This window comes from Gossypium arboreum, chromosome 11 (assembly GCF_025698485.1).
Source record: "Gossypium arboreum isolate Shixiya-1 chromosome 11, ASM2569848v2, whole genome shotgun sequence".
Classification (NCBI taxonomy): domain Eukaryota; kingdom Viridiplantae; phylum Streptophyta; class Magnoliopsida; order Malvales; family Malvaceae; genus Gossypium; species Gossypium arboreum.
In genome coordinates, this window is record NC_069080.1 from 122,681,167 (window position 1) to 122,695,374 (window position 14,208).

Consider the following 14,208-nt stretch of genomic DNA (forward strand, 5'->3'; position numbering starts at 1 on the left):
AAGAACCATCTTTTTTCACGCTCAATATCTTATGTTATATGTACTACCAAACCAATACGTTGTTGAGACCATATAAACAAACAAGTGATGTAAAATCAAGCAACTGTGACTGTTTGTTATTTAAAAATAGAAAAAAAAACCATTTTTATAAATATTTTTCATACATTTGTCTAAATGAAAATGATGGGGTTGTGGGGTTTACTGGGGTTGTGGAGAATGATAGAGAAAAACCCAAAATTTTGTTCATTTGACAGTGATTAAACCAATGAGAAAAGATATTTCGAATTTAACATTTCAATGAGCAAAGGTGTATCTTTTTTTTTTCTTCTATGGTTATTGTTGATTTTGATATTGGGATTGCTGTGGATGAGAAGCTTTAATTTTTTTTTTATTTTTTATTTTGTTACTCTGAATCCAAGTTTCAAGGTGGGTTTATTTGATGATGTCGATCTAGAAATGTCTCTTCATAAAGTATGGGACTTTGTGCTGTGGAATTTCTTTTCTTTTTTCTAGTTTTGGGAAATGGAGTGCTGCTCTCCCTGTTGTTTCCAATGCTCTCAAGCTGTCAAAAGGTTTTCCCCCAAACCCAATATCCATCACCTTCAACATGTCAAGGCCAAGAAACATACATATGGTTTAATTTTACGAGAAATCCTCAATTTTCAAAATATTTTAATTAAATCTTTAAAAATATAAATATTATATCAATAATATTTTTTTAACTTGAGTATTGGGTTAAATTAGACAAAAATATCAAATTTTAAAACTAACGAGGTGATTAAACTGATTTGGAGTATATATTTATCGAAATAGATCGATTTTGAAAAAAAGTAGAAACTGTGGTCATGTTTTTGTTTTTAGGGTTTGTTTAAGGTTTGGGTTAAGTTTTGTTAGGGTATTTTGGGACAATAAATGGATTTTAGGGTTAAAAATAAGGGAAGATCAATTTATTTGTGTTTGTATTTGATGTAAACATTGTGAAAGCTCGAATATATATTTCAATTGAAGATGATGCAATAACACTCGAGACCATACATTTCATCTAGACGCATGTTTCCTTATCTTTTCAAAATTGACTTATTTTAGTAAATATGCTCCAAATCAGCCTAATCACTTAATTAATTTTAAAACTTGACATTTTGCCTAAGTTAACCTGAGTATTGAATTGCAAACTCAAATATATCATTATTATATTTACTGTGTGGACTTGCCAAAAAACTAAATAATCCTCTTAAATTTTATTGATGTTGTTTGTTTTTATCATATCATATTCAAATAGTTAATATAATAAAAAATTATCCGTGTCTAATTTAATTAGCATGTTCTAAATATACACTAAATCATATCCGAACGGATAATATTTAACATCTAAAAGTAATGACTATGCTAATGATTTATTACAATATAAACAAATAACAGAGACAATCTAGACTACAAATTAATTAACCGCATTAAAACTAAAAACTCTACACATTTAATTGCTATAATAAATCTCGAACCCGAGTACTTACAAAACATAACCTCTGTTTTTTCAACCACACCCAAGTTCCATGATTTATAAAAATTAGATGATAACTTGGGAAGGTTTGACTGTATAATGTTGTTGAAATGAAACAATTTGAGGTTTGAGATTACTGTTGTTTACTCAAAGTGATGTATGTAATAAAGAAATGGAAACATAAGATAGACCCACATGTCTTGTAACATGGACATATGTTGTTTTAATAACATCAGACCACCACCACCAGTAGCTCTTTTCCATCTACTTACCGTCAACCATCTCTTTGTCATTAATATGTTCAAATGGTCGGTTTGATTTTTAACTGAATCAAATTACTATTATTTGAATTATGTGAAATGTAAAAATTTTTAACCATTAGTTGAATTAAAATATTTCGTTATTTAATCGATTAATCGAATTATTCAAAATTTATATGTTTTTATCTTTTGATTAAAATAAATATAAAACATATATTACTAATGTTCATTTTTTTAATAGTTTAAAAATATATTGCTAATATATAAAATATATTTTATATAATATATATGATTTATTTCGTTAATTTAATTAATTACTCAATTTTAAGATGAATTAACCGATAATTAAAATTTTAAAATTATTAATCGTCCTCTAATTAAATTAAATTTAACCATCAATTGATTAACCAAATTAGTTTAATTCAACAGTTAATATAATTTTAACCGAACTATGAACACCTCTCCTCAATTTGATGTGAGAAACATGGTAACAGTCACCCACTACATAATAATTATTTCAACAAATATTATACTTAATGACAAAACATATTAATTGTGTAATGATTTAATCATTAATAATAATTTTATTAAAAAATCTGCAAATCCAAAAAATAATTTTTTAAATTATAAAATGAAAATAAAAGATACCCTTTAATTTACTAATAAAAATAATGAAATAAAGTGAGAAACAAAATTCAAAGAAAAAAAAAAGTCAGACAAGAAAAGCAGGGCATAAAATACAAGTGATGGAGATGGTGAGGGGATGGAAGAGTACACGCGAAAAACACGGGAGAGTTTTTGAGGTAATGGCGGTAGAACAACTCCCTACTATTACAACACTATACCGCTGATGTTCCCTGTCTTGCCCTTTCTAACTTGTAAAGCAAATATGTGTAATAGATAACCGTTCCCTGTCTTCCCCTTTCTAACTTGTAAAGCAAATATGTGTAATAGATAACCGGGTTAAAGCTAAAAAATTTTTAGGGTTGGAATTAAATTTTAAATTTTTATATTTTTATGATTTTAAAAAATTAAATTAAATTATTATTATTTTGTGAAAATTAAAGTATAATTTTATTATTGTTAATTTAAAATTTTATAAATTATAAAAAAATCTAAATGGTTTTTTTTAAGGAACAGTCGCGTGGTAGATTGTCACAATAATGAAGTTTATTAACCACTAGGTGTAATCTCTTTATTATGTTAAAATTCATATCTTTTTTTAATTGAACACATATTAAAGTTATACATGAACTTTGGTTCGATATATAATTTGATATATGAATTTTGATTTGGTGTAATTATATTTATTAAACTTTAATTATAGTTCGAATGTATACATGAAAATTTATTTTTAATTTAAATAGACACATTTAAAGAAATAAACATATTAATTTATTTTTATATTAAATATTTATAATTATTTGTGTGTGGGATATTTAGTATAAAATGATATTATATCGATAATTGTGTTAGTGATTATTGAAAATTAAATTAAAATTTAATGTAAAATATTGTACATTGAATTAAAGTTCATGTTTAGTTTTGTACATTATCTTTTTTTAATTGGGTAAACTATACTATTAGTTACTAAACTATTGATATGTTTTTATTTTGGTCACTTAATTAAAAGGAGTTACAATTTGACCACTTAACCATTCAAAAGTTTCCATTTAAGTCATTGGATTGTTAAAAAATTGATACTATATAATTTTTTTTGTTTATACAGTCTACATCAATCGAAAGCTCTTTTTTCCTTTCTCTTCTACAGTTTAGTTTTTTTTTAATGAAACAACTCTAGATGTCACAAATCTGCATACTAAAATTCAAAACTTTTTCCTTCAATCTCTGACATTGGCATTTAGATTGATTTGGATTTAAGATATGCTCTTCTATTCATTGATGAGTATTGATCCACCATACTGATAATTAAATCGTCACTTAGAGCTTTTTAACGGAACTTTAAAAAAAAAAACCTCAACAACCCAGTAATTTAAATAATTTTTTCTAAATAGTTTAGTGACTTAAATAGAAACTTTTGAATAATTTAATGACCAAATTGTAACTTTTTAATTAAGTGACCAAAATAAAATTTACAAACAAAAAATTCAATTTAATCTATTTTAATATATATATATATTTTAGCTTTGGTCTTTCAACTATTTTTTCTTTAAATTTCATCTCAATCTTCTATTACATAATTTTGGGCTTCTCAGCTTCTATGATATGAATTTTTGTTATTGTTTTTGGTCATATATTCAAGTAAACATAAAACAAAATCAATCAATTAGATTCAACCAATAATTAATTTACATATCAATGTAAAATCAATCAATTATATTCAACCAATAATTGATTTACGTATCAATATACGTGAAATAAAAAGTTTTATATTGAGAGGTAAAAAGTAAATTACAAAATTTGAGGAAGTCAGAACACTATTGTATCACTTATAATTTTACATTTTTTAAAGAGATTAAAGTAAAGTCTCACAATTTTTGAGAGGGCCACGGTCCTTCTGTCACTAGTGTGACCACTCCATGTTAACCAAATGCTTAAAGTTGTTTTTTCAAAATAAAAAATAAAATTTATGTCATCACTTTAACAACAAATATATATATATATATATATATATATATATATATATATATAGTAAGATATACAACCTTTTAAGAAATAATTATACATGGAATTCTAAAATTGTGACACATGAATAGAGGTGCTTATGAGTCAGTCGATTTGAGTTAAGCCTAAACATGATATTAACATATTTTTATTATTATCATAGCTGACCTGAAATATGGGCCTAAAATTTTACCTAAACCCATTCATATTTGCAAAAGATTAGCCCAAGCCCATTTTAAATTCGCCTATATTATTAATTTTGAAATTATTTTAATCTAATATTTAATAATTTAATATTTTTATTTATTAAAATTTTGTATATATTCATCTTAACATTATTTTAATGTTTACATTAGAGTAATATTATATATTTAGTATAGTTTTTTAATGTGTTATAAATGACATAATATAAAATATTATAAACTTAAAAATAGATCGGGCCAGGCTAGGGCCTAGAATGTTCAAGCCTAAACTCGACCCATATGTTAAACGGATCTAATTTTTTACTCAAATCTATTTTTTGAATCTAATATTTTTACCTAAATTCTCTCAAATTTGAATAAATTTTCGAACGTAAATAAATATCCAGACCCGTACACATCAATACTTCATTGATTAATGCATCGTCGTTATTAATATTAAAATAATGGACGGTCCTTGTACAATAATATTGATTTATGCGAAATAAGATTAATAAAGCACGCTAAAATTTAAATTTATATTTATATTCTTTAAAAATTAACTAATTTATTATATATTTTAATTATATTTATTTTTGACATAATATTTTGAATTATCTATAATTTCTCTCTAAATCATAAATAGAAGTATAACACACTTCAACACACTTAAACTTACATTCTCTTACATTAGCAACAATATTCATTTTAATTTAAATAAAACTCAATTGACAAAAAATTTAATTATTAAATATAATAATTTTGCGTCTCACTGAAATAAATAATAATGATTATATATTGTTTTGAAGTTATTAATAATATTATAAAATGAAAAAAAAACAAATCAAGTTAAAATTATTACTATTTTCTCTTTCTCTTTCTTTTCAATGAGTGAGATCAAAAGATAAGACGAAGGAAAAGAAATGAAATAAAAGGGCTCCCCATCCCATCTTATCCAGAAAGGATTAAAGTCGGAAAAGGAATAGTAGAAGGTCTTGTTTGTCTATTGGATGTGAATAATTTGGAATGGAAAAAAAATATAAACAGCTAATTAAATTAAATTAGTATTAAATAAATAAATTAATATTTAATTTTTAATTATTAATCGAATCGAAATATTTCGATTAATTCGTCGGTTAATTAAATTAACTAAAATTTATTTATTTTTGTTAAAAAGTATAAAACATATAAAAATTTGATAATGTCCATTTGACCGAATTAAAACTACATATAATTTATATTATTAATTATTAAGTTTGGTTAATTCAGTTAACTACTCGATTTTAAACTGAATTAATCGATAACCAAACTTTTAAAAAATCATTAATCGACCTTTAATTGAATTAGATCAATTAATTTGATTTTAACCGAAATTTAAACACTCTTAGGTTGAAGCAGTAAAAGTGAGGTTTTATAAATAGAGGTGGCATTGGCTCAAATATTATTATACGTGTCAATTGACATTGATATTATTGTCAGTAAAGGATGACGTAAGTTCAAGTGTGCTGAAGCGTGTTATCCTTCTATTTAAGGGTTAGAGAGGGGCTACGAGTAGTTCTAAACATTTGTATAAAAAAGAGGAGATATAACAAGAACTTATAATGAGATTTATGACAAACGAGGATTCAAACTTAATTATTGAGAATGACAATGATTACGACAATGACAAACTAATGACAATGATAATGACAAACTCTAAATATAGATAGTAAATTAATATGGAAAAAAAGGATTAAATTGTGCTATGCACTAAATTTTGCAAAAGTTGTGAATTTAATCTTTATACTTTAATTTGATAAATTTTAGTCTTTATGCCTTTCGAATTTAAATTTTCGTTCTTGACTAGGGTTGTAAATGAATTGAGCTAGAACTAATGGACCTTTATTTATGTTCGCTTATTTATTTTTAAGATTGTTTGTGTTCATTTCAGATTTATTAAAAATTTCAAAATTTTTGTTTGTGTTCATTTATTTAAAATTATATGTGTTCATGTTTATTCGCTTTAAGTTAAACTAATATGTTCATGAACATATATTTGAACACACTCACACTAACAATGTTCTTGAATAAATAACAAACAAATAATAAATATATATTATTTCTTAGATATAAAATAGTAAAATATAAATATCAATGATTATATTATAAATAAAAAATAAATTGTAATAATTTTAATAATATATACTAATGGAACAATAAATGAATTTTAAATGATTTATTAAACGAGATTGTTCATAAACATAAATGAACTGAACAAACTTTGTTTGTGATTGGTTCATTTAACAAACGAGCCTCAAAATCTTGTTATAAACGAACATAAACAAACAAAAACCGAACCGTTCATCCAATGTTCTGTTCATATACAACCCTAGTCTTTGTGCAAAAGATAGTTATCAATCAATTGATATGATTTTTAGTTAATAACATGTGAAAATAACAAGTTGACATGATATTACATATGATAATAATTTGTTTGGTACATCAGATTTTGAAATAAAAAAACTCAATAATTTAATAGTTATGGATCCACAAGGACTCGAATTTTAATATTTAAAAAACAAAGAAAGAAAAATGATTAAATTAAAATATAAAAAATTAAATTTATAACTTTCTTAAACTAGGAGGACTAATAGCAAAATTTACTAAAAAAAAGATTGGAAGAAGGTGTATGTTGTTAATTGTGGGATTGCGTCTTAGATACCGTGCAAGTCATTGGAATTTGAGGCCGAGGCGGGCCCTTGCCCTGCCCTGCACTGCACTGCGTGACGGGTACGTGCCGTTGACCCTATACGAAACCCAACACCCCATGAGCGACGCCACTTCCACTACTTGGTTAACGCAATTCAGTACTGTTTGTGTTTGACCATTTCATCTTAAAATTTAACTGTGATATTCAAATAAATAATCTCGGGTCAATCCATTCAGTTGGGTCCTATGAAATTAAGCTCTTACCATATGAATTTGAGCATCCTTTCTAGTCGGATGTGTAGGATGTTGGTACACGTTTTATTTCATCAATGATTTTAAATTTAGTTTAACTTGGAAGATTGGTTTAAAATTGAGAGGATTTAGATAAAGAAAATTATTTTTTTAACACTAATTTTTTTATAAATTTTTATCATATTCGTTTTTTTATATAATGTATTTTTTATGCCGCTATATTAATGGGGAGATTGATTGTATTTGATTTAGAATAAATCGAAAATGATATATATGTTTGAGACTTGTATATGTGAGGGATTTGGGTTTTTAGCACATATCTGTTCATTGAGGAATTCATTATTGTGAGTGTATTTTTATAAGTAAACAAGTCACTTGGTTTATAAATGTAGATATTTAGGTGCAAAAGTGAGTTTACTAAACAAGTGAGTATACTAAACAAGTGGGTATTAGGACTTAAATCACTCGTATGAGATTGAAAGATAATAGATTTTCTCTCTAGACAAAGCCTCATAAATGTAAGGAAATCGAACTATATAAATAATTATTTTGTGTTGATCGTTTTTCTTGCACAGTTTCAAAATTAGTTGACACTACTCTTAGCATTGTTCAAATATTTTTACAACTATAGGCTAGTTTCTTCAATTTGTTATCGTAGTGAGTTAATTGGAAAGAAAAATATTTGTTCATTCTAGACACTGATGTGTGGTAATTTCAATCATTTTTAGATGATTGTTATAAACACTTGCTAAGTGATTAAGAGAGCAAAGTGTTAGAATTAAAGTCAGATCGTATAAAAGTGAAGTTACAATTTTAGAGAAATGAGTTGAGTTTAAACTATTGTTTTTTGTGTTGCGAAAATTTTAGTGGATTGGTTCACTATGCAATGCTCTGCAAATATAGGTTCAATCTGAACTGCGTAAACATTTCTTGTATATACTATTTACTTTTAGTGATTTATCCAAATAGATTGTCAATGACATTTAACATTCAAACTTATACTTAGACCCATCAAAAGACTTGAATGATATGATAGAAATACTTTTAAGACTCAATTAGATCGTTTTAAAGTTCAAGACAAATTTAGAATATTGGGAATAGTTCAAGGAGGTCCAGTGAAATTATCCCTTTTTTAAGTTAGCGGTTAGTGGAGAATTGGCTAGTCTTGATTCAATGCAACCTTGGTGCATATACCAATATGCAAGTACCAGTATGCCTTTGCCATTGAACCTTAATGGACCTGAGATTCTCAATGAATGCTTCAACACCTTAACTGTTTAGAAGAACTGCAATTGGCCCTAGAGGGCCCAACAACCACGACATTTTATAGCACATACATATACCATAATTGAAATCAACCCTTTTTTTCAATTACTGCAAATTAAGTTGGTAGGTTAGTGGAGGATGGGCTGGTCTTGATTCAATGGAACCTTAATACACAACATTAGAAATTAAAAGGCAGAAGGAAAAACAGTATATCTTCTGGCTTTCCCAACAACATACATACATACATACAGATACCATAAGTGTACTTGGTAGATGCATCAATTCCATACACACCCTGTATCATACAAAGTCGGTTAAGGTATCATGGATGTTTCTACATTTATAAGAGTCAGATTGCATTTTGATCTCTTTACTGAAAAATGGGCAAATTAGTCCCTTTATATTAAATCAAAGAGCAAATTAGTCATTTCTATTAAAAATTTCATGCGTTTCTCCAGCTCAAAACTAGTGTGTATCTTGTGATGATGTACAATGACCAATTTTTAACACTAAAAATGGCTGAAAATTTCAACATAGAGACCTCCAGTTTACTCTTTGATCTAACGTATAGAGACTAATTTGCTCATTTTTTGAATAGAAGAGACAAAATACAATCCGACTTCCGACATAACGGCCTCCATAATACTTTTACCTACATAGTCTCTATGCTAGCTACTTATATATATACACACACATAAACATATATTCTTCATTACAAACTATCAGTGTTCTTTTGCTGGCGGTTTGTCACTAATGTAATAATGGTGATTCTTAGTGGTTGATCCTGATGGATTCCCATTACTTCCATAACTGTTGTTTTTCTCCTCTTCGTCACTATAGCTGCTGTTTTCAGTGTCCCTTTTTGCACCAATTGTAGGTGCTGGAGCAGCCTCCTCCATTAATACCCTTTTAGCATCAGCTTGATCATGCAACAACAACACCAGCAGTCCTAGTAAAAGTAGTACCCTTTTCATGATTTTAATAGCCCTATGTCATGTAATCAAATAATAAAGATCATATGATTACTAATTATGAAGTTACTTGAATAAATAAATAAATAAATAAATAAAAAGAATGAATGAATGAAACTAATTTATCAATGGAATTTAAAACTTACCTTTGGTCTTCCCTGTCTGTAATTTTATTTGACGAAATGCTAGAAAATATTGCTTTCATTGGGGTAGAATTTATAGCCTGATATATTGTGGTTTAATAATCATGATTAGGAGGACATTAACGATGTAGTGGAAAAAATGGGGTAATCACAAATTTTTGGGAGTATTGGAAGGATGGAATATTGAGTGGATGTTTATAGTGGTTATGAATTCATGCGGACAAAAGTTGTGTGTAATGGTAAGGCGTATTGTATTTTTAGAAATAAAATTAAAGTTCGAATTTTAAATATAATATTATTAATAATAAAAAATTCGAAAAGTTACTTTTTGAATTGAAAATAAAAAAATATAATTCATGGGGTGATGGTTTTGTTTGAATTATAGGGTTTGAAATTTAACTAAGTGGTGTATTATAGGATAGAGTTGATAGCAATAGCTAAATGTAATTGCTTGATGACAATTATATTATAATAGTATAAGGTCATTAATTTTCAAAAGAGAAGAAATGTTTAGTTAAATTTAATTTATTTTAATTTTTAAAAATATAAATTAATCATTTTAATTAAGTCGATGAAAATTTAGTGGATAAATTAATTTAAATAAATTTTTGTTCTACCTTAAACTTGATCATGAGTCAGGTCATTTGTTCAGGTCTGAAGATCTATTCGAAATGTGAGAGGGTTTGGATAAAAATATATACTGAAAAAATGGACTTGAACAAAAAATAATGCCTGTTTTCTAAACGGGTTAAGCCTCGAGTAAGATTTTTTGACCTAGCCTCAACCCAAATTTGCCTAAAATTTTCTTTCTGTTGCTATTTGCCGTTGTTTTGCTACCTTTTTACTATTATATTGTTATTATTTTTTTATTTTTGCTTGGATATTGTATAACTATTATTTTATTGTTAATTTTGCTACTATTTTAGATATATTTACTTGCTAAGTTGCAACTATTTTAGTGTTATTTAAGTATAAATATTTTTTAATATATTTTAATTTGTTGGAAAACATTTATTTTAATGTTTTTAGTGTATTTGATATATTTTATTTTTAAAATTTATTTTATTTAAAAATATAAAAAATTTTAATATGGGCAAGCCAGGCTCGGGTTTAGTATTTTTATCTGGATCGGGCTTGAATAAAATTTTAAGTTCATTTTTTAGACTAATCTTGGGCATAGAAAACGGGTCTAAACCGAACCGAATTGAACTTGAATTTTATCATTTTTATTAGGGTCGAGTTTGAATAAAATTTTAAATCTAATTTTTAATCTAAACCGAATAAAACAAGCCTAATATTATGTTGAGGCCCTAACCCGAATATGCTGTAGTAGAAACTCATTGTAACTTTATTTCCTTCCTACTCGACTTGGAGATTAAATCATATATTTTTCATACTCAGATTAAGTAACAATTTCCATTTTATGGTGTGGACTGGACTGGAACGCAAGGAGGGGCAGTTATTTGACAGTTTCCATAAAAAATCGACTTTTGTTTTTCACATAAATCGGCTTAGCTTTGTCTGAAAACAAAAAAGCCACAACAGCTTTGATTAGACCTGTCATTCGGTCTAATTTGAGCCGGGTTTAAACAATGTTTTTTTTATATCTCAACCCAACTCAGCTTGTCTTTAATTTATAATATATATTTTAATATTTTATTAATTTCTTAACAACTTTTAGGCGAGTCTAAAACAGATAAAGGCACACTAAAGCTTCAACTGTTTTATAGATTTCACACTAATTTACTTCATACATGTTAGGGACATACTTATACTTCGAAGCTTGAAATTTTTTTGGGAATGCTCGGCCTATAGATAAGTTTAGTCGTGATATACACACATACTCATAGTAAAACTAGAATTGTTATATAGAATTCGTATTGATTTATTTTATATACGGTAAGGATATACCTACACTATACACATTACGTCTAATGGGAATTGCTCAAATAAAAATCTATTACTTGCTCCTCGAAAGCTTGAATCCACGTGGATTTTATGGGTGAACATCCCTTAATCACGAGGTCAATCATAAGAGTTCAAGAGGTGTTATATATATGTGTGTGTTTTATTTATCATTTTTGTATTTGTAAAGGAAAATGAGTTCATAAATCTGGAGAATATTTTATACATATGTGGAACTAATTAAAATATATGTAAAAAAAATTAAAAAACTATGAAATTGGTTCAATCGATTCAACAATAGATTTTTTGTCTTTTTATTTATTTATTAATTTCAAGTAGTTCGCTTAAAAATCAGTTTAACTTTTATATCAAAATTGATATATCAATTTATTCTAATCCAAGAGATTTAATCTGATTTATATAACAATGGAGATGATTAATATATATGAATATAAATATTTTCGACATTTGTATAACACGAGACGGAAATAAATGAAGCAATTCCACCCTTAGTTCAACTCCATTATCATCCCTAATAATAGGTCTTGTGATTTCATTCTATTTACATTTGATTTTCTTTATATTATAATCATATTCAAATATAAGGTTTATTTCGTTTTCCTTGTTTTTTTAAGAGATAATAAAAAATTTTAAACTCGAAAGGCTCCGATAGTTTAAGAGTGATTTTCATTTTTCTTTAAAATCGATTTTTGGAGTGAGACAGATCAATTTATTTATTAATGTTTTTAAGATCAGGTCGGGATCAAGTTTAAGTGAAATCCATCTTGCCCCATCCTAATATATTTATTAAAATAACCTTATATTAATTTTATATTTTTAATTACAATTTCTTAAATTTATAATAATTTATAATATATATTTTGATTTTATATATTTTATTATAGTTTCTCTCTTTTATAAGATTTTATGATATATATTTGATTTAATTTTATAAAAACTAATATAGTATAAATCATTATTTAGAATTTCGAGATAAGATATGATCAGATAAACTGTTTCGAAGTTAGGGGTAAAATATTATATAAAGTTTTAAGAGGAAATAAGTTTGAGATATAAAAATAAAAATCGAGCTGTGGTCGGGATAGGCAAAAAGACTGTCCCATTTCAATTTTTATTATTTCCTTTTTCATATTTTCAACTTCAAAGTTCTTTCTCAACCTGTTAATACGAGGATAATACGTTTCAACGTACTTGAACCTATGTCCTCCTGCATTGGCAACAATGTCCATGCCAATCAAACTAAATCGACTTTCAATACTATTTTTTTTTCATTTCAGAGTTTTTTTAATCAAACATATAATATTTATTATTAAATTTAATCCCATAGCTGAAATAATTAATCCTAAAAATCACAATTATTTATTTTCCGTGTATCCAAATGAATGATGGATAAGCCCAGATGGAATAAATGTGACTTTAAGACAAGTTACCCCAACGTCCTCTTTCCCGTGAATCGCTTTTATAAGTAGTTATATTATTGGATAATAATGCAAATATTCGATTTATTTTTGTGTTTTTAATATTACAAATTTGTATAATATTTATACTTAAGAGGATATTTGATGTCTCATGCACCATCAATTAATAATAAGATGATACATGCAGATTGAGTCTTAACTTGATTGGTATCGGCATTGTTGCTAGTGTAGGAGTATGTGGGTTCGAGTACTGAAGTGCATCATCCTCCTATTTAAGAATTGGGAAGAGGTTATTAGTAGTTCTAAGCATTATATAAAAAAGAGCAGATATGATAATAACTTATAATGAGATTATTATTAAAAAAAAGATGATACATTGTTACTTGTGTAAAATAATAAATATTGAAGGATTTAAATATATATAACTTTATTTTTAAAATAAATATTAATTGTAATCGTTAAATATAAATAAATATAAAAATCAAATACGAAAGTTGAAATTCAAAACTCTAAATCAATAATTCAAACTCAAAATCAAAACCTAAATTCTAAAACATGAAAGAAACACAAAATAATAAATAATAAATAATTAATATTTAATTATGTTTAATAAAATTAATAATATTTATTTTAAGTTTTTAATATTTTATTTTACATTAATGATGACGTATCATTTTATTGTTAATTGGTGGTGTATAAGACCAATCCAGTAAAACAGTATATCAAATATTAGGAGTTGGAGAGGGAAGTATATATTAATATTCTTTTATATATATATATATATATATATATATATTATTTTAATTCCTTTCATTATTTATATTTAGATATTCATTATTTAAATCTATTTCACTTTTGTGGAAAATAAATAAGTGACGAAGGGACGATAGTGGTCTTTATCTTTAAAAAAAATTATTTATACATTTCTTTTAATTTTTGAGAAATTATAAATTAGTATAATGGTGAAATTATATTTTGATTC

At 26.0% G+C, this 14,208-nt stretch overlaps 1 protein-coding gene across 1 annotated transcript; it reads right to left on the bottom strand.

The window, feature by feature from the left end:
• Positions 1-9,165: 9,165 nt before the first annotated feature.
• Positions 9,166-9,944, bottom strand: LOC128283427 (uncharacterized). The gene is made up of 2 exons (XM_053020828.1): positions 9,886-9,944; positions 9,166-9,755 (listed from the first exon to the last, which is right to left on the bottom strand). Exons 1-2 carry the CDS (start codon positions 9,942-9,944, stop codon positions 9,491-9,493), a joined length of 324 nt encoding a protein of 107 aa, XP_052876788.1. The 3' UTR covers positions 9,166-9,490.
• Between the last annotated feature and the right edge of the window lie 4,264 nt (positions 9,945-14,208).